This window comes from Cricetulus griseus, chromosome 5, assembly GCF_003668045.3.
Source record: "Cricetulus griseus strain 17A/GY chromosome 5, alternate assembly CriGri-PICRH-1.0, whole genome shotgun sequence".
Classification (NCBI taxonomy): domain Eukaryota; kingdom Metazoa; phylum Chordata; class Mammalia; order Rodentia; family Cricetidae; genus Cricetulus; species Cricetulus griseus.
This window is the reverse complement of record NC_048598.1, coordinates 68537575-68557132: the sequence shown is the minus strand read 5'-3', so window position 1 is coordinate 68557132 and position 19558 is coordinate 68537575. Positions and strand designations below refer to the sequence as shown.

Sequence of the window (19558 nt, the reverse complement as noted above, 5' to 3'; positions counted from 1 at the left end):
GATATAGCCTAGAGTCATCAGAGAGGAGAAGCCTCGCTGTTCTCACTGTTAATAGATATAGGAGGCCCCGCCCACTGTGGGTGGCACTGTCTCTAGGAAGGAGTCCTGAACTGTATAAGAAAGCTGGCTAAGTATAAGCTAGCCTTCAAGCCAGCCCAGCACCCAGCATCCTCCAGGGTTCCTTCCTGATGGGCTTCTTGGCGATGACGTGAGCTCCTTATTTGGAGGTAATGCCTCATGGAACAGCAAACAGTCCCACCTTCAAGTTCCTGCCTTGACTTCCTTTAATGATGGGTTATGACCTGGACCTAAACCAATAGAAACCTTTCCCCCTCCTGTGATGGGCTGTACCCTCCAACTATGAGCCCAAATCAACCTTTCCTCACTTCCCTTACTGGCACAGCAGTGGTGTAACTGGTAAAGGGCCCCTGGGTCTTGTCTCTTTTACCTGACTTTATCTCCTTCTGCCTAGACGCTGAGGGGTGCTGGCACCATGCTCTTACCAGCCTCCAGAACCAAGAGCTGGAGTTGCACCCTTCTTCATAACTCACTGAGTCTCAGGTATTTAATTATAGCAACAACAACAAAATGGACTGAGACAGTGCCCAACACATCAGGCATTCAAGAAATGAGTGAGTGGATGGAGTGAGTGCTGAATAAAGAACCCATCCAAACGACACACTGGACCACTAAGGCGGCCTAGGACCCATACGGAACACTTCCGGGAAATGCCTCTTCAAATATTTCATTCTAGTAGCACATGGTTTGGACCAAATGAAGCAAAGAAGAGTCTGAGTGGCTAAATGTTGCTAAAGAGGCTGTAAAAGGCAGAAAGTCTTGGGAAGGTACTGCCTGCTGCCAGGATGTCTGGAGGAGAAAAATAGCGTGTTTATCTTTTAAGAGATTTTAAAAAATATATTAGACCATTATAAACAGTAACTCAATTAAGTAAATTGTTTAGCTGAATTTTTCATTCTAAATACAAATGAGATGCATTATGTGGAAAATAGCTTGGGGGAGGCCCTCGGGAGGGTGGACATCGGTCTCAAGGGCCGGTGACTGATGACCACAGTAAAAGGCATGCTGTTTGCACCACTTTCTTAGATCATTTTTCCCCTCAATCCATAAGCCTTGCTTGTGACTGAAATGAGAGGTGGTTTGCAGACAGAAAGAAGAACTCGAGAACCAGGGAGTTCTTGATCCCAGGGCTCACCAATTTGATAAATGCCCAACTTAGCCCACTTACAGGAACCAGCTATTTATTTCACAAATGCAGCAAGTTCACATTTTAGATGCCTGGGGTCCTTACAGGGACCACTTTGTCTGAGAAGATGGTGAGGACAGGAAGGGCTGAGAGAAAGGAGGAGAAAGTACAGGCATGGAGTTCAGCAAGAATGGTATGGGGGAAAACAGGGACTAGGAAGGCATAGGGCCAAGAACGTACAAGCTGTGTGCTGGGAGATGGCTCAGTGGGTGCTGTGCTTTGGGTGTAAAACATTCCCTGTTGGTGTAGGTGTTGGAACATTTGCTGATGGTGAGGTCTGGGAGGCCTGTGGGACCTTTAGGTGGTAGGGCCTTGCTGGAGGCCATAAGTCACGGGGTGGGGGGGTGGTTTATAGGCGGTTATGCCTCTCCCTGCTTGCAGTTCTCTTTCTATTTCCTGTGTAAGGATGGAAATGTGATCAACCAACTCCCTGCTCCCACAGCCATCCCTTCCTAGCCTGCTATCATATCTTCCCCACCGACATGGACTCTATTCCTCTCAACTGTAATTCAAAATAACCACTTTACCCTTTAAGTCATTTTTGTCAGGGTATTGTGTCACAATGGAAGAAGGAAGGTGGCCAGGGGAGGGCCAGACAGCTTGGGTGGAGAGATGGAGTTCTTAGGACAGTAGGTATTTCCTGACAGAGTAGATTTATTTAAACAAAAATTTAGAATTTTATTTTATGCTGGGCAGTGGTGGTGCATGCCTTAATCCCAGCACTTGAGAGGCAGAGGCAGAGGCAGAGGCAGGAGGATGCCTGAGTTTGAGGTCAGCCTGGTCTACAGAGTGAGTTCCAGGACAGCCAGCACTACACAGAGAAACCCTGCTTTGAAAATAAAACAAAACAATTTTTTAAATTTTATTATTCATTGGGAGTGTCACACATGTGTGTGCCGATCATAAGATAACTTGTAGGAATGGACCATCTCATTTGACCATAAGGGTTCCTTCCAGGAATTGAACTCAGGTTGTCTGGCTTGGAAGCAAGTACATCTACCCCTAAGCCATCTCTCTGGCTGAAAAAAAAGTATTTCAATACTTTTAGAGAACAGCTCTCTATGTAACCTGAGCTGAGTATTTCAAGCTTTGAACAGCCAACACACCCACTCTATAAGTATAGCGAGCAGCCAAATGCCATCTCCTTCACATCTCTAAGGCAGATGGCATTATGCCTGCAGGTAGACATTTAGTATTTGCTGAAAGAATGAGATATGTAGGGCTGGGGGGATAGGTTGGTTGGTAAGTGCTTTACTTTGCAAGTATGAGGACCTAAGTTAGATCACCAGAAAATCAGGCATGGTAGTGTGTGTACTTGTAATCCCAGTGTGGGAGAGATGGAGACAGGCAGATCCTTGGGGCTCCCTGGCCAGGTAGTGAGTGGCACCTGAGGGACAACATCTGAGGTTATCTTCTGGCACCCATCCACAACACACACATACACATACACACAAGCATGATGATATATAAACTGAGCCACAATTGGAATAATTAGCCATTTCCTCAGCAGGAAGAACAGACTCTTAGATCTGGACTCACTTGCTTTCCCTTCTACTAAAGGAAGACTGGGTGATAGAAAGTCATGTGATCCAAGCTGATCCAATAGACACAGCCATGAGTTCTGGTCTAATTCTTGAGCCCCTCCTGTCATCTCTCTTCCAGGCTAGCATGGGCCACTGTCTTGCCTGCCATGGCAGGGTCCTATGAGAAGAACAGCTCAGGTAGCAGAAACAGGGCAAAGGAAGAATCAGAGAGTTCCAAGTGATTCTGGATCTAGATGTACCTGGAGAGTTCAAACAACCCAATATACCCCTTTCTTTCTTAATGGCATTTTGAACTGGTTTGTTTGAATTGTTTGAACCATGTTGTTTTGTCTTTTGTTGCTGTAAATCCTGTCTAACTGAGGTGCAAGGATTAACTTCCATCAGAAAAACCATAAGCCTACCTTTTCTCTTGTAAGGGTGTGTGTGTGTGTGTGTGTGTGTGTGTGTGTGTGTGTGTGTGTGTGTGTCTTGGTTTGCTTCCTGACTGCTGTGATAAACACCATGACCGAAAGCAACTTGAGGAGGAAAGGGTTTATTCCATCTTCTATCCTACAGTATATTACCAAGGGGAGACGAGGAAGGAACCTGGAGGCAGGAACTGAAGCAGAGGCCATGGAAGAATGCTGCTTCCTGGCTTGCTCCTCATGACTTCCTCAGATTGCTTTTTTATATAATCCAGGACCACCTGTCTAGGGTGACCCACTCACAGTGGCTGGTCCCTCCCACATCAATCATTAATCCAGAAAATGCCCCACAGACTTGCTTATAAGCCAATCTGATGGAGGCATTTTCTCAACTGCTGGTCCTACTTCCCAGATGGCTCTAGCTTATATCAAGTTGACAAAAGAAAAAAAAAAATCAGCAGCACCCACAAGCTTGTCATTTTTCTACTAGGCTGGCTGGTCATGAAGACCCTGTGATTCTTTCTCCTTGTCTCCACCAACTCCAGTACTTGGGTCACAACTGCATGTCTTAGTTAGGGTTTTTATTGCTGTGAAGAGACACCATGACCATGGCAACTCTTACAAGGAAAACATGCAATTGGGGTGGTTGTGGCTTGCTTACAGTTCAGAGGTTCAGTCCATTATCATCATGGCGGGGAGCATGGCAGCGTGCAGGCAGACATGGTGCTGGAGCTGAGAATGCTACATCTTGCAGGCAACAGGAAGTCGAACTAACACACTGGGCAGTAACCTGAGCATAGGAAACCGCAAAGCCCACCTCCACAGTGACATACTTCCTCCAACAAGGCCACACCCACTCCAACAAAGCCACACCTCCTAATAGTGTCATTCCCTGAGATTACGGGTGTCAGTTACATTCAAACTACCACACTACGCTTGGGATTTGAACTCAGGTCCTCATGATTGTGCAGCAATCACTCTTACCCCACTGAGCCATCTCCCCAGCCCTACTTGTATGTTTCTTAATTAAAAAAAAGAATCCGTGTATGTGTGAATGTCTGTGTGTGTTTGTACATGGATGCCTGCAGAGGTGAAAAGAGGGTGTCAGAACCCCTGGATCCCAAGTTAAAGTGGTTGTAACTCTATATGGGTCCTGGCAACTGAACTCTCCAAGAGCAGCAAGTGTTCTCAACAGCTGACCCATCCTCCAGCTCTGTTTCTTAACCTTTCACACCCTGTGATGTCTGACAGGTTCACTCTGGGAACTCACCTATCTCCGAGGAGGACATCTGATAGATTTATAAACGTGGGGAAGTCCAGGTTATTCAAGACAGGGTAGGCGTGAATGGGAACAAGCAAGGTGTCATCTCCCTGAAATTGGGGAAGTGGGTTAAATTTAGTGTTTGGAAAACTATCATATTGAAAGATAAACATCTTTAATCATTAAACGAATTTCCTTAGGAAACTTCAGTGCTTTAAGTAAACCATTAGAAATACTGGTTTTCTTTCATGAATGTGCATGTATGGACATGTGTGTAGGTGTATTTTCGTGGGTGTGTGTATGCATATGGAAGCCAAAACTTTGGATATCACTGTTTAGTTGCCATCCACCTTTTAATTATGTAGACAAGGTCTCTTGATGGCCTGGAACTTAACCAAATATTCTGGGGTAGCTAGCAAGAGAGTCCCCATGGGCCCACACCTTTAATCCCAGCACTTGAGAGGTAGAGGCAGGTGGATCTCTATGAGTTCAAGACCAGCCTGGTCTACAAGAGCTACTTCCAGACCAGCCAAGGCTTGTTACACAGAGAAATCCTGTCTCAAAAAAATCTATCTATCTATCTATCTATCTATCTATCTATCTATCTATCTATCTCCCTCAGGGATCCTCTTGTCTCTACCCCATCCCCAGCAATGAGATGACAAGCACATATCACCATAGCCAGAATTTTTAAAAAGTGTGTTCTAGGGGTCAGACTCAGGTCCTCATGCTTGCATGGCGAGTACTTTACTGACTGAACCATCTCTAAACCCCTAAAACTTGCATTTTTAAACCATAAACAAAGCACAAAAGATGTTGAAGTGTATCTTTTATTTTTCAATGCAGAGTTTCTCTGTGTAACAGCCTTGGCTGTCCTGGAGGTAACTCTGTAGACTAATCTGGCCTCGAGCTCACAGAGATCCACCTGCCTCTGCCTCCCCAGTGTTGGGATTAGAGGTGTGGGCCACCACTGTCTGGCTAACTGGAACCACATATTTGCTACTACCTGTGAAAGCTAAAGGTACTAATCCCCCAATGTAAATACAAAGATGCTGTTCTACTTGCTTCCTCTGGGGAAATTATAAGGGGAGACATTGTCTAGGGACCAAGAGAACCTCAAAGAAGAGTGGAAAACCATTCAGCAGGAAGAGAACACAGAGACCAGTTCTAGTTAATTCTAGCTTGGTGGTGATCTTGAACAAGGCCTTTAATTTCTCCAGGCCTTTCCCTTAAAGATAACTTTAAAATTCAAAGCAGGCTATGGCCTTAAAATGTAAAAAAGTATGGTGTCAATATAGAATACCTTTATTCACCTTGTGAAATGCGCCCTGAAACTCTATACCCCAGCTTCTTGACTCTGTATGTGGTCACATAACTGAATATGGGGCTAAAAAAATACTTGGTAATAATAAAATGTTTCTAAATGCACAATGACCAAAAATTAATTTGAAAATCAGATGCGTGATGAATCTGAGATGTTTCTAGTAATACTCGCCCATGGTTCATTGCTTGATGCCACTGTAGACTTGGTTCTGAACACAGGACATGTACACTTGCAGCATGCTGTGACTGCAAATGATAACAGTCAACACTGTCTGAAACACTTTGGCTCAGATTCAAGACTATTGCGTGCTACTAACTGTAGAATTTTTTTTAATTGTGCATACGAAATAATTCTGTCCTTTTTTTCCTTTGAATTGGAAACAAGATTGTTTTATATGACAATCCCAGTTCCCTTCTCCTCCCGTCCTCCCCTACCACCTCCCCCAACTAAAACCCTACCTATCACATATCCTTTCTGCTCCCCCTGGATGGTGAGGCCTTCCATGGGGGGGGGTCATCAGAGTCTATTGTATCCTTTGGGATAGGGCCTAAGCCCACCCATAATTCTGTTCTTATAGGAACATAATGTTTTAATTATGGAATTGCAGGCTTCATTTTTATTCTGTTTCCCCTTGGCAGCAATGTTGTCTTCTTATTTTCTCCTTGGCATGTATCAAATTAGTGTATCTTTGGGTTGTATTATGTTAGAATATTCAGTTTTTATGTATTTGCTTGCTTGTTTTTTAGTTTTATTGTATATATATATGCATATATATGTATAGTATTTACACATATGTATGTTGGCATGCATGCCTGTGAATGCATGAGGCAGCCAGAGGAAGATGTGGTGCCCTGCTCCATGCTTTCTGCCTTACTCCCTCGAGACAAGGTCTCTCAATGAACCTAGGACAAGGTAGTCTGGGCAATCCTCCTGTTTCTGTCACAGTGCAGTTCTGGGGACACAGGTGTGCATTCACACCTACATTTTTACACAGATTCTGGGAATTTGAACTCAGGACTTCAGGCTTGCAAAAAGTTCCGTGCTTTCCCCACGGAACTGTCTTCCTAGCCTTAGCTTTATTTCTTATCCAGGGTTTGGATATGTCCCAGGATGGCCTTGAACTTGAGACCCTTCTGCCACAGCCTCTTCAGTGCTGAAACTACTCCAGGCAGAGGCATTATAAAAAGGAAAATCAAAGGGAAAATATCTTTAAGCCTGACCTTACTATACAAACTGTAAGTAATAATAACATTATTTGAAAGAAAAAAAAAAGAAACCCATTTGCTGCTAAATTGTAGCCTTCCACTGAGTGCAGCTAACTTTGCAGCTTCTGAACTTCCAAGACTAGGCCTGTGACAAACAAAAAGGCAAGAGGAGGTGAGTGCAGGAGCTGCTGACTCAGGCTGGAGGCTGAAGGGTGAATGAAGAGACCTTGAAGAGACCCCTGAGACCTCAACCAGTGTGGGCATCTCAGGTCACTTCTCCAAGGCCTCACTGTCTGTGGACATTGCTGCTGGAGTCTCAGACCAGTCAGCAGTGTTTATAACTACAGAATGGGGCATCATTTATTTTCTATCCCTGCACTTAAAGGAGCACATAAGAGTTAGTTGACAAAGCTTTCACGGGGCCCCCGGCACCACAGGATAAATGGAGGTTTGGCACAGGCAGTGGAGGATTGCAGTGCAGCATCCAGGAAGTCTTCCCAGGTTCTCCGTGGTGACATCCTATTTGAGGTGCAGGTGCAGCCCTGAGCCTACTCCCTCACCCACTACTCCGAGAGTGCTGAGGGGTTGTCCTGGCTCTATTTTCTCCCCATTGGGCTATGATACGTGAAGTGTTAGGCACCGGCAGAGAACAGTAGGATGTTTTGGGAACCTGCTCAGGATCGCCATGTCCAAATCTCTTTCCAGCTGGAAGGAAGGTATAGCTGTGGGCCATCTAGCTCCTACAACAATGAGAAACTGAGAGGCCCCTCTAGCTCTCCTTTATCTTCCTTTGGGATATGAAGTGTGTCCCGCACCCCCCCCACCCTACTACCCAGATGGCTACTTCCAGAAACTCACCTTACAGTGAATGCGGATGCAGTCATAATAGTAACGCCACTCATCTGGAGAAAACGTAACAGTGACCATGAGAGACAAGCCTGGGATGAGGCGATGCTCCTGGAAGGCAGGTAGGCTGTGTTGGGACAGGCCCCAGCCCTGGCAGACTGGCACTGGGGGTGGGGTGGGATGGAGGGTGCACACACTCTTGTCCTGGAGGGCCTGAGACAGAAACCACAACCCACCCTACATCTCCCTCAGCAGGGAATGTGACCCAGGGACAGTACCTTCTTCTCATAGGCGATCCTGAAGTATTTGGTCTGCGGTGGTAAAATATGAAGGTGTGTGTCTTCATCTGAAATATTGGCAATGTACTGGCAGAGAGAAGGATGAGTTAGGATTTGACTTATTACATATTCCTCTCTTCATTGCTTGCACCTCATCTTTATTACAAAGAGGATTTGAGGACACCTGTTACTTTAAACTTTTTAAAAGGTGTGAAATATGGGATGGGAGATGGCTTAGCCAGTGAATTGCTTGCTGGGCAAGCATGAGGAACTGAGTTCAGATCCCCATCCACCCATGTAAAAATCTGGGTGTGGCCACAGCAGTTTGTATCTGTGAACGCCAGTTCTGGGGAAGAGATGGAGAACCCCTAGGGCTCCTTAACTAGCAAGTCTGGAAGAACCGATTAGCTCCAGGTTCAGTGAGAGACTCTGTCTCAAAAAATATGGTAGAAAATGATTGAGGAAGACGACAGGCCCTCTTCTGACTTCCTCATGTATACACATGCATGCACTTACATACATATATGCACACACACACACACACACACACACACACACACACACACACACACACACACACACAACACGAGAGACAGAGAGAGAGAGAGAGAGAGAGAGAGAGAGAGAGAGAGAGAGAGAGAGAGAGAGAGAAAGGGTGTCTCAAAAAGTTATGATGCTTTTAATTTCAAGTTCTAGATTGTCAATTGATTATCACAAAATGATTTTTTTAGGACTGGAGAGACAATGGCTAGTCCTGGTTCCTCATCCCTACATCCTGAGGAGAGACACGGCTAGTCCTGACTGCATCCTTACATCCTGAGGAGAAGAAATGGCTAGTCCTGGTTCCTCATCCTTTAATCCTGAGGAGACATGGTTAGTCCTGCCCTAATTTTGAGAATCAACATCTCAGGAAGGGTAGAGTCCTTAAAAACTGTAACAGGGGGTTGAACAGAAATCCAGAGGGCACTGCTCATTACGGGTTAATGAGTCTTGTCTGGGCCCACAACCACACGGGCTGTCTCCTAGGAAAAGTAATGGCTTCTTTATTAATAAACATAATTTATCAGACAAAAAATCTATCCCCTAAAGGAGAAAGACAAAGAATGTAAGGGGTCTTGGGTTTTGAAAAATCAAAACAAAACACAGGTCATTGCTTAAAATTTCCAAGTAGACTCTAGCACTGATACAAATATGCATTCAAACAGAGGCCTCAGACCCTTTAGATCTACATGACCTCAGTGTTAATGAACATGCCCTCAACCATTCCTCTTGTGGGCAAATTGCATCATTTCCTGCGCCAAATCCTGGTAAAGTCCTTGTCTCATCTACTACAAGAATGAAGACCATCTCAGTAATCAGACTACCTACATTCCAGAAAATGTCTACCTCACTCTGAGGGACTGCAATTACTGTGAACCATCCTGAGGGACTTCAGTGGTGTCAAGGTAGGGTTGAATCTCCTTGGGAAGAAAAGGAAATCCCAGTTGAACAGGCTAGGAAACCAACAGGCACTGGCTGCTACCTGAACCATCTGTAGCAGAATACTCTCCCAGAATATGTCCAAGGTTGTTAGACCCAGCTTCCATCTCAAGATGAGCTCTGAGTGTACCCAAGCCTGTGCCCAAGTCCCCATCAACACCATCATTCAGGACAAGGGATCTCTCAGTTTGACCTGCAGGGTTTGGGACAGCACAGGTGTTGTGAGTTCAGTACATCAAGCCCAGGGTTAATCCTTGAAGGAATTGGTATCACACTTGTTTTGAGTTCAGCTGCTTTCACTCAGCAACCCATGGCAGTTACAATCAAAGATATGAGAAAGGTTTTTAGTTTCTTTCTGAAAAAGAAACTGTGCAGCCGGCTGATGATGAAGACCTTAGGTACCCTGCTGCAGAGTCCTGGAATTTAAGAATGATTTGGTATCATTTTTTGGCACGATAAAAGACTTCTGTTGATTTTTTTTTTGGGGGGGAGGAGGGACCCTAGTAAAACAGAACAGTTAAGAGTTCTCCCCTTGTTTGACAAGAATCTTTTTGAAACTAGGGCCGCCCATATGCACACCGAGTGTGAGGTCATTCACTGGGGCATAGCATCCTTTGGTTAACACACCTCAGAAGAAAACTGACTCTCCCTCCACTAGTGGCCATCAACTGCCAATAGCTCCCCAGTTAGGGCTGGGGCCTCAGTAGTCTTTCCCCAAGCCTTGCTTGGATTTTTGACTGGCTTGATCTTGTGACGGTCTTGTGCAGGCATCCATAGCTGCGGTGAGTTATGTGCAAAGCCAAGCCATATCTAGAAGGCTGTATTTCATAGCACTCCTCCCCATCATCTGACTCTCACATTCTTTCTGTCCTCTCTTCATTACTGTTCCCTGAGCTTTGTGAGTGGGGAAGCAGGTCCATATAACTGTGTCTTCTGTGGCTGAGCCCACACACTTACTTAGTACCAGCACTTCTAAAAGTTATGAATACTTTTGGTTAGAACCTTAAGGCAATTGCTTTGGGCTTCTAGTTAGATTTCCTGATGGGAACAGGAAGCTGGCTTTCCCAGCATCTCCCTGAATGCTTTTAAGATGAAATCATGTTGTACTTTTATCGACTGCTTCTCTGTTTTAATGTCTGATAGAATCAGTATCATGCTTTAGGCGTCACACTGTCAGTACTGAGTGAGTGAATATCCAAGTCAACCTTTTCTGAGAGTGAGTTCAGAGTCTTTCCTCTGCAAGTGTTTGTTGAACGTCATCTGTGTGTCAAGCATTGTCCTGGACACTGAGAAAGTAGCAATATGAAAAAAGGCAGACTCATGGCTGCCCTCCAACAGGGTGAAACAGAGCTGAGACTTCAGATCTTAAAGATTTTATCTTTAGTTATATGTGCATGTATGCCGTTGTGTTTGAGCACATGCCTGCTGGTGCCCGAGAAGGCCAGGAGGATGTGTCTGATCCCATGGAGCTAGAGAGTTACAGGTAGTTGTGAACTTGCCCAATATGGGTGCTGGGAACCAAAGTCAGGTCCTCTGCAAGGGCAGTAGGAATGCTTAACTGCTAAGCAATCTCTCCAGTCCCCTCATCTCATTCATGTTATTATCTAAATCCCAACCTACATGGTAAAATAAGAACAGCAAAGAGGTGCCATGCCTAAATCAGCCCTTCTGGCAGAGACAATGTGTACAATGGAGTGACCACCTCCCACACCTAGATACATCTCTGGGCAGGCATGGCACCTGAGCAGAGCAGGTCAAAGGCAGCCCTGTCTGGGATGTCCTAGGAAAGACATCCTCTTCCCCAGTGTTGTAACCATACTGGTTTGGAGGAAGACAGTCCCAGAATGCAGTCCCACCCCCCTTACTCAATATCCTGTGCACAGGAGCGAATGGATTAAACTTTTGAAATGGGGGGGTCCCATCTACAGGGCTTCTGTGAAGCCCAGACTTTGGTCTCTACCGTGGCCTAGGAGGGACACAGTTTTGGAAAGAATGCTAAGAAGAAAATACTCTGTTTAAGGACACTGATGTTTTTTCAAGGAATTGCCTTTCTGACTAAGTCTCTCTCTCTCTTTCGAACTCACTCTCTCCCTCTCTCCCTCTCTCTCTGTCTCTGTCTTTCTCTATTTGTATTTGTGTGTGTTCAAGCACCTGTACCCATGTGTGTATGTGTGTATGTGGAGACCAAAGGTCAACCTTGAGTGTCTTTCTTAGTCATTTTCTAGCTAATTTTTTAAAGTTATTTATTTGGGGGGTGAGCATTGCCATGGCACATGTGTGGAGCTCAGACAACTTGCCTCACTCTGTCATGGGGATCCTGGGGATCGAACTCAGGCTGTCAGGATTGGTGGCAAGTGCTTTAACAATTTGAGCTATCTTGTTGGTCCTACCTTTAAATTTTTTGTTATGCTTATTTACTTATGGGGGACAGTGGATTGCTGATAGAGGTCAGAGGACAAGTTGTAGGAGTTAGTTTTCTCCCTCTACCATGTAGTTCCTCTGGCTTGAACTCAGGCTATCAAGCTTGTTGGTGAGTGCCTTTACCCACACAGTCATTTTACTGTTGAAACAAGAATTCTCACTTTTACCTGGATTCTGGCTGTCCAGTAAGTCCCTCTATCCACCCGTCTCCACCTTCCTGGCAAATGGGCTTACAAACCACCAAACCCAGCTTTTTGACAAGGTGCTGAAAATCAAACTCAGGTCTTCATGATTGTGCAGCAAGCACCTCCCACTTGAGCCACCTCCCTGGCTCCTGGTCTATGTCTGAATTAGGAATATAAATGCTCCCCATCCCATGCCCTTCAGAAGTACCTACCAGAATCTGTTGGTGCTGTTTCTCTATCTCATAGCCTCCAAAATGAACTATGCCTGGTCTGGCCTGGATGGCCTTATTGTTCAGAATCTTGGTATAGACCTCTATAAAAGAAAGACAAGTCCATCATGAGCTCTACAGAATACTACATTGAAGTAGTAGTATTGGGCTGTCTTTCCTTTTGGGCACTTTAAGCACACGCAATGCCCAGAGAGTGAATACAACTGTCAATAGATGGATTAGGAGTCCCAAATAAACTGGACTGGGTCTGCTTTTCTGTTTAAAAAAAGACGTGTGTGTGTGTGTGTGTGTGTGTGTGTGTGTGTGTGTGTGTGCACGTATGTGCCCCTGTCTGCCTGCCTGCCTGCCTATAGAGGCCAGAAGAGGATGTCAGATCCCCTAGAGCTGGAGTTCCAGGCAGCTGTTAGCTGCCTGATACGAGTGTTGGGGACCGAACTCAGGTCTACAAGAGCAACCAGTGCCCTTGACAGACTGGCCTTGTCTCCATCCTCTTCTTTTCATCTTGTTTACACATGCCTATTACCTATTAAAGTTATTTGTTCTCCACATATGTCATGCATGTTTTTGTGTGTGTACTTGTAGGGGTCAAAGGACAGCTTCTGGTATCATTCCTCAGGTGTTGTCTACTTGTTTTTGTTTTTTGATTTTTTGAGACAAGACATCTCTCAGGCCTGTAACTTAGATAGTAGGCCAGGCTGGTTGGCCAGTGAGTCCTAGAGAGCTGGTTGACTCTGCCTCCCTGGTGCTAGGTTTACAAGCACATAACAGGCTTGTCTTTGGAAAGTTCTCTCCTGAGTGTGGTGTTGCAGACATGTGCTACCACGTTCCTTTATGTGGTGCTGGAGATGGGACTCAAGGTCTCATGTATGTTAGGCAGGGCTCTACCAACTTAGCTACATCCATTTCAGCTATTCTTTAAACGAAATTGAAAGAGGAGAGGGATCAAGATTACTTGGTTCCTTTACAGGAATTTCCCATGACCTCCCATGACACAATAAGAAAAACTGGCTTCACTGACCTACACTGCAGTAAAACAACCAAATTTACCTAGACTCAGAGTCTAATCAAAAGTATTTTTCAGAGCTGTATGTGGTGGCAAACACCTTTAATCCCAGGACTAGAAAGTGGGGGTACAGAGGCAGGAAGATCTCTGTGAATCTGAAGCCACCTTAGTCTATATAATTAAGTTCCAGGATAGCTAGGGCTACACAGACAGACCTAGTCGCAAAAAAGAAAAAAAATTCCTTTATTTTTATTTTTATTTTTTTTAAGAAAGTGTTTTAAACCAGGCATGGTAACACATGGCTTTAATAATCCCTACAATTAGGAGGACTAAGGATTTAAGGCTAGCTTTAGCCACATAAGAAGATTCAGGCCAGATTGGGCTACATCAGACCTCTCAAAAGCAAAACAAGACAAAAAGGAAAAAAGGAAGGAAAGAAAGATCTTATTTATTTATTTTTTAAAATCTTGTTTTACCATCCCACTATTTACTCTTGGGCAGGAAACGAGCTCAGGAATAGCTCCCCTTGCTTGGTAAGTAGAAAGCTCTTGGACTGATCTTCAGCATTGGAAATCAGCTGTTTTTAGTGCTAAATTTTTTTTTGGTTTGGGGTCATAAAGCAGCATGCAGTGCTCCTGCCCAGAAATGGTCAAGTACACCAGCGTATACTTGACAATCTTAAGGTGACAAGAGTCTCATGGAACAAATGCATTTCTAAAGTTTAAGGTGGGCTTGTAGGATCAGTGTGTATATGTTGGGGGTGTGGCTAGTTTTAAACTTGATACAACCTACAATCACCTAGGAAGAGGGTCTCAATGAAGGACTGTCTAGAATCTAGACTCAAGATCAAGTTGGCCTGTGAGCATGTCTGTGGGAGACTGTCTTGATGTGGGAAGACCCAGACTGAAACTGTAGGCACTGTTCCCTGATTTGGGGGTCCTGGACTGTATCAGAGAACACAAGCATGCTTTTATGTCTCTCTGCTCTTGACTACGGATGGGATGTGAGTAGCTGCTTCAAAAGTCTTGAATCCCCTGCTGTGATGGACTGCAACCCGGAATTGTGAACTGAAACAGATAGACCCGTTCTCCCCTAAGTCGCCTTTGTCAGGGTATTTCACCTCAGCAATGGAAGTGAAACTAGAATGGGGCTACTAAACATGAGAGCTGGCCATGGCTTGCCATCAGCTGAATGTCAGTCACCTCCTCCCTCACAAGGTGTCCACTTCCGGTAAATGGTGGGAATTCCCCACATGTCAGCTGCTCCAACAGTGAAACAGAAATAAGATGTTTTCAGGAAGTTGTTGTATGGCCATCAGGTGAAACTCATGAAGATCAATGGTTAGCCTCTCCCAGAGGTTAGGATTTTCCCAGAGGCTTTCCTGGTGGGTGACTTCTGTGGCTGGTGCTGGGATAAGTCAGACAGGTCATGTGCACAGCAATGGTGTCAGGTCAGACAGCTCAGGGTGAAGTTGGAAAGAGAGACAGGAAAACTGGGGAGAGGTGAGAAGGGAGTCCATTGAAGCCATACACCAGCAGACAAGCAAAAATCCAGCACAAGCAATAGCTGCTTTTGGCCTCTCCCCTCCCAGCTATAAGTCAGGATGGTTCCAAGAACCTCATCAGAGAATCCCTTTACAGGGAAGGGACTGTGGTAAATCCCTTGTGCAAACCTAGCAGTTTCTTGTTTTACTTTATCAGATTATAACTCTATCTAAAGAATTGCCAGAGTTGCCCTGACATCTCATCAAGAGAGAGAGAAAAGGAAAGGAAAGAGTTCTTGGCAACCCTTTGAAATGTAACCTGCATCCAGGACATGTGAGTGGTGGTAAAACAGAAATAGTTCATTGAGAGAAAAGCACTTTAGGAAATGGAAGTGGGGTAGGACAGGGGTAAGGTCAGAGTTCAACAGTGGGTGATGTATATCAGGATTCTTATATTGCAGTGTGGTGGGCTTTTGGGTCATCTGAGTAGCGCTCATATTTTCTGCAAATGCTTTGCTACATGTCAGCCTTGGTGGGAGAGCATTTCAGTCTTTCTCTGACATTGTTTTTTTATTCATATGTTAACTCTGTGTGTGTGTGTGTGTGTGTGTGTGTGTGTGTGTGTGTGTGTGTGTGTGTGTAGACTGTAAGACAATGTTGGTTGTCATCCATCCTCCACGTTGTTTTTAAAGGCAGGTTCTCTTAGTGGCCCGGAAATAGCCACTTAGTCTAGGATGGCCAGCCAGTGAGCCTCAGGGATCCCCCAATCCTCGGGGATCCTCCTCGGTGAAGCTGGAGTCACAGTGTGCTCCACTCATGTCCTCATGCTTGTAAGACAGGCACTTTACTCACTGAATTTTCTAATCTTGCTTTGCTCCTCACACAGCAGCATGTGAAAAAAGGAAGCATGGATCTTGGTGATTAATTTATATCACAAAAATCTATTGTTTGGAGGCAAGAGAAATGGTTCAGCGGTTGAAAGCACTTTTAGTTCTTCCAGGGGACCTGAGTTTGGTTCCTAGCATCCATGTGAAATGGATTGCAACTGCCTGTGACTCTAGCTCTGGGGGATCTAATGTCCTCCCCTCTTAGAGCCTGCATGGACACCCCCACACATGTGGCTTACACATGCAAACATATATGTAAATGAAATAAAAATAAATGTTGCTTTAAATCTATCTTTTAAGCAGCTAGACCTAGATAGAACTACATATATATATTATATATATATATATATATATAATATATATAAATTAGGAGCAAGCTTGCTTCACATGTCAATCCCTTCTCCCTCTCCCTCTCCCTCTCCCTCCCCTCCCCCCAACCCTCTCTCCCAATCCCCCACCTACTCCCTACCCCATCCTCCCTCTGCTCCCCAGGGAGGGTAGGGCCCTCCATAGGGGTTCCCCAAAGTCCACCACATCATCCTGGGCTGGGCCTAGGCCCTCCCCCAGAACTACCATTCTTAATAATAAAACTATTATGAACCTATAAAATGATACAGCAAAATCAGTACCCACAACCCCAACTTCTTGGACTTTGGATCCCCTGGAGACATAATTTGTAGACAAATGGTTGTTGCCCACTTACTGGATTCTAGGAGATGGTTAGGCACTTCTGTTCTTTTCTTGGGTTCTTCCACCAGGCTTTTCAAGAGGAGGGGTGACACCTTATCCAAGGATTCTTCCACAATTTTTAGTTCCTGCATGGGTGCTTTCACAACTGCCATCTTCTCGTGAAAAATGGAGCTGCCCTTCTAGAGTCAAAGGTCTTTTCCTGGGAAGAAAAACAGGAGTAGTGGAATCATCATGAGAAATCACGCACATATTTCTTCTTAGCTTTTGACAAATGTACCACTTGTCTCTGCATGGTGTACTGTGGCTCCAGCCCTCCCTGCTCTCATCTGCTGGACTCTGCATTCCCACACACGGCTGTCTCATTAATCATTTGACATCACACACCATAACCCAATATAGCAACGTGCCTCAAACTCTCCCATGACTCTCAGAGCTTCTCTGAAGTGTGCTTCTGGGGTGCTTCTTGGGCACACAAAGAGGAGAGGGGCTCTCAAAGCCCAGTCAGTTTGGAAAGTTCCCAGTTTCATTTCTGTTGCTATGATAAAAAGCAAGGCAGGGGAAGAAAGGGTTTATTTTGGCTTGCAACTCCAGATCACTAAGGGGAAGTTGAGGCAGGAACTCAAACAAGTGGTCACATTGACATCCACAGTCAAAGGCAGAGAGAAATGAGTGCTCCTGTGCTTGCCTCCTGGCTTTCTTCACTCTTACCCTGTGCAGAGCCTAGCCTAGGGGGTAGTGCTGCCCACAATAGGCTGAATCTTCTCACATCAATTAACAATGAATCCACAGAGACCCAGAGGCCAATCTAATCTAGATTAAGTGGGTCATTAAAACCCTCTTTCCAGATTATTCTAGATGTGTCAAGTATAATTCTTTCTGACTTGTCTCCACATCACATCCACAGAGACGTATGAACAAGGGTCTCTTCAACATTTTGAGTTGGCAAGAGAGAGGTAATGAAGCCTGCAGGTGGCCAGGTCACAGAGACCTGGAGCATGCCTGGGAACTCTATGGATCCTTGACAGTCACTGGAAATTCCACTCTATTCCTAAACACCGATTCCCAACCCCTTTTAACATTCTCTCTCAATTACTATTTTATAAGTCATTTGGCAAGAACACTGTTTTGCCTTGAAACACAACTTTATAATTCCACATTTTTAAAAGTTTTAATTATTATTTTGTGTGTGCTTGAAGGGAAGAAGCAGTGTACATGTGTAGATCAGAGGATAAACCTAAATTTGTTCTCTCATTCCAGTTTTTATGTGGGTTCTGGGGATTGAACTCAGGTCCTTGGGCTTGCAAAGCAAGTACATTTATATTTCCCTACTGAGCCATCTCACTGGCCCCAAACCCCACATTTTCTATATCAGACACAACTCTTAACTAGATGCCTTTGCACAAGCCAGGGGGGCTGCTCAGGAAGCCCCTGAAATTGAAGGTAAAATCAAGAATGCATGTTACGAGTTTTGCTTTGGTTTTTCTTGGAGAAGTCCCATAGCATTGAAGAAGACACCAGAGAACGCAAAAATACAGTTAAAGTACACAGTAGCTGCCGAACAATCATTTTCAGAAATAAGTTGGTCTGTAGTCTCCCCCTGCACCCTCTTTCAGTAGCAAAGGCGGCTTGCTCCTCAGCACAGCCATGGGACCGGCTTCAACCCTCCTCCTGCACACCTGCCTTCCAACATCGGACTCCTAGCTCACCCTCCAGCCTCTGCTGCTCTTGGTCCCACACAATCACTGCCTGTATTTCAGGTAGGGTCAAGTTGCAGGGCCTCACCGCGGCCAATCCCCTCTTCCTTTAACTCCAACCCATGCTAAGAGTTGGTTAGAACACAGACTCACCCATTACCCCAACCCCATTATTTCATTGGACCCCCGACCCAGTTCCAAGATGAACACCTTTTGGACACCTGCCTGGGGCTCCCCTTTTAGCAGCTCAGCAGCCACCTTGGGACACTCAGGGCCCCTAGTCCGAGGCCTCTTACCCAGCAGATGATAGTTCCGGGGCGGGATTCGGCGGCGCGCAGGAACCTACTCAAAGCGTCGCCATGACAACGTGGACGCATTCCCAGGATATACTGAGGGACACGCCCAAACAGTCCCCAAACATGGAGGAAGTTGGGCGGCTTTTGTTCTGGAGCGAGGGCGAATTTCTTAGGGCTCTGAGTAGGGTTCAGAGCCTGAGAAAGACTAGAGAGTGCCACTTACTATGTGGGAAACCAATGGATTCCCCATAGGAGCTGAGAAAGTTTGGCGACACCATGGACTGGCGAGACTGACAGAGCAGATGGGGGCGGGACCTCCTTCTGTACATTCCGCGACCCACTCCCCCAGTTTCACACTTTGATTTATGGTAAAGTTTATACACTAGCCAAGTCAGGCAGACTGCTAAAAAGAAGTTCTGCTTCCTCCACTGCAACCGTGATCAAATATCAGCCAATCAAATTTTGTCTGTACTTTCTATTATTTTGAAGAAATTACCCTACGCCTTTAAATCCATGCTTTTTAAAAACTAGTGCATCTTTTATTTATTCTTTGACAATTTTATACTTGTAAACAATGTATCTTGATCATATGCACTCCCAGCCCAGACCACAACCCTCAACTAACTCATCCTGGCCCCTCCACTTTCTCTTTTGTTAATAACCCACTGACTCCAGTTAGTGCTGCCTGCCGGAAAGTTGACTGATCTTGTTGACTTGACCTTGTGCAGGTCTGGTGCAGGCAGCCACAGCTGCAGGGAGTTCGTGGGTGCACTGGCCATGTCAGGTCAGAAGGCAGCATTTCACAGCGCTACTACTGTCCTCTGGCTCTTTGTCTTTCTACCCTCCTTCTTTGATTTTCCTTGAGCCCTGGGTCAGGAGCTGGCTTGCTATAGATGTTCTGTAAGGCTGAGAACTCAGTAGACACTGATCATCAGCATTTTGACCAGTTACGAATCTCTGCATTAACTGCTGCCCACTGCAGAGAGCAGCTTCTCTGGCCAAGGTTGAGGGCTGTACTAATCTACTCGTATAGGCATAAATATTTAGAAGGCAGTTTGGCAACA

At 45.3% G+C, this 19558-nt stretch overlaps 1 protein-coding gene across 1 annotated transcript in view; it reads right to left on the bottom strand.

Moving 5' to 3' along the window:
* Cfap221 (cilia and flagella associated protein 221) overlaps window positions 1–16656 on the bottom strand; it is a 69457-nt gene extending 52801 nt beyond the window's left edge. The window contains exons 1-5 of the mRNA XM_035444920.1: window positions 16518–16656; window positions 12424–12524; window positions 8127–8213; window positions 7861–7959; window positions 4483–4583 (exon numbers count right to left, since the gene is read on the bottom strand). Of these exons, the coding sequence (XP_035300811.1) occupies window positions 4483–4583; window positions 7861–7959; window positions 8127–8213; window positions 12424–12524; window positions 16518–16656 (527 nt within the window). The remainder of the gene's footprint in view (window positions 1–4482; window positions 4584–7860; window positions 7960–8126; window positions 8214–12423; window positions 12525–16517) is intronic.
* Between the last annotated feature and the right edge of the window lie 2902 nt (window positions 16657–19558).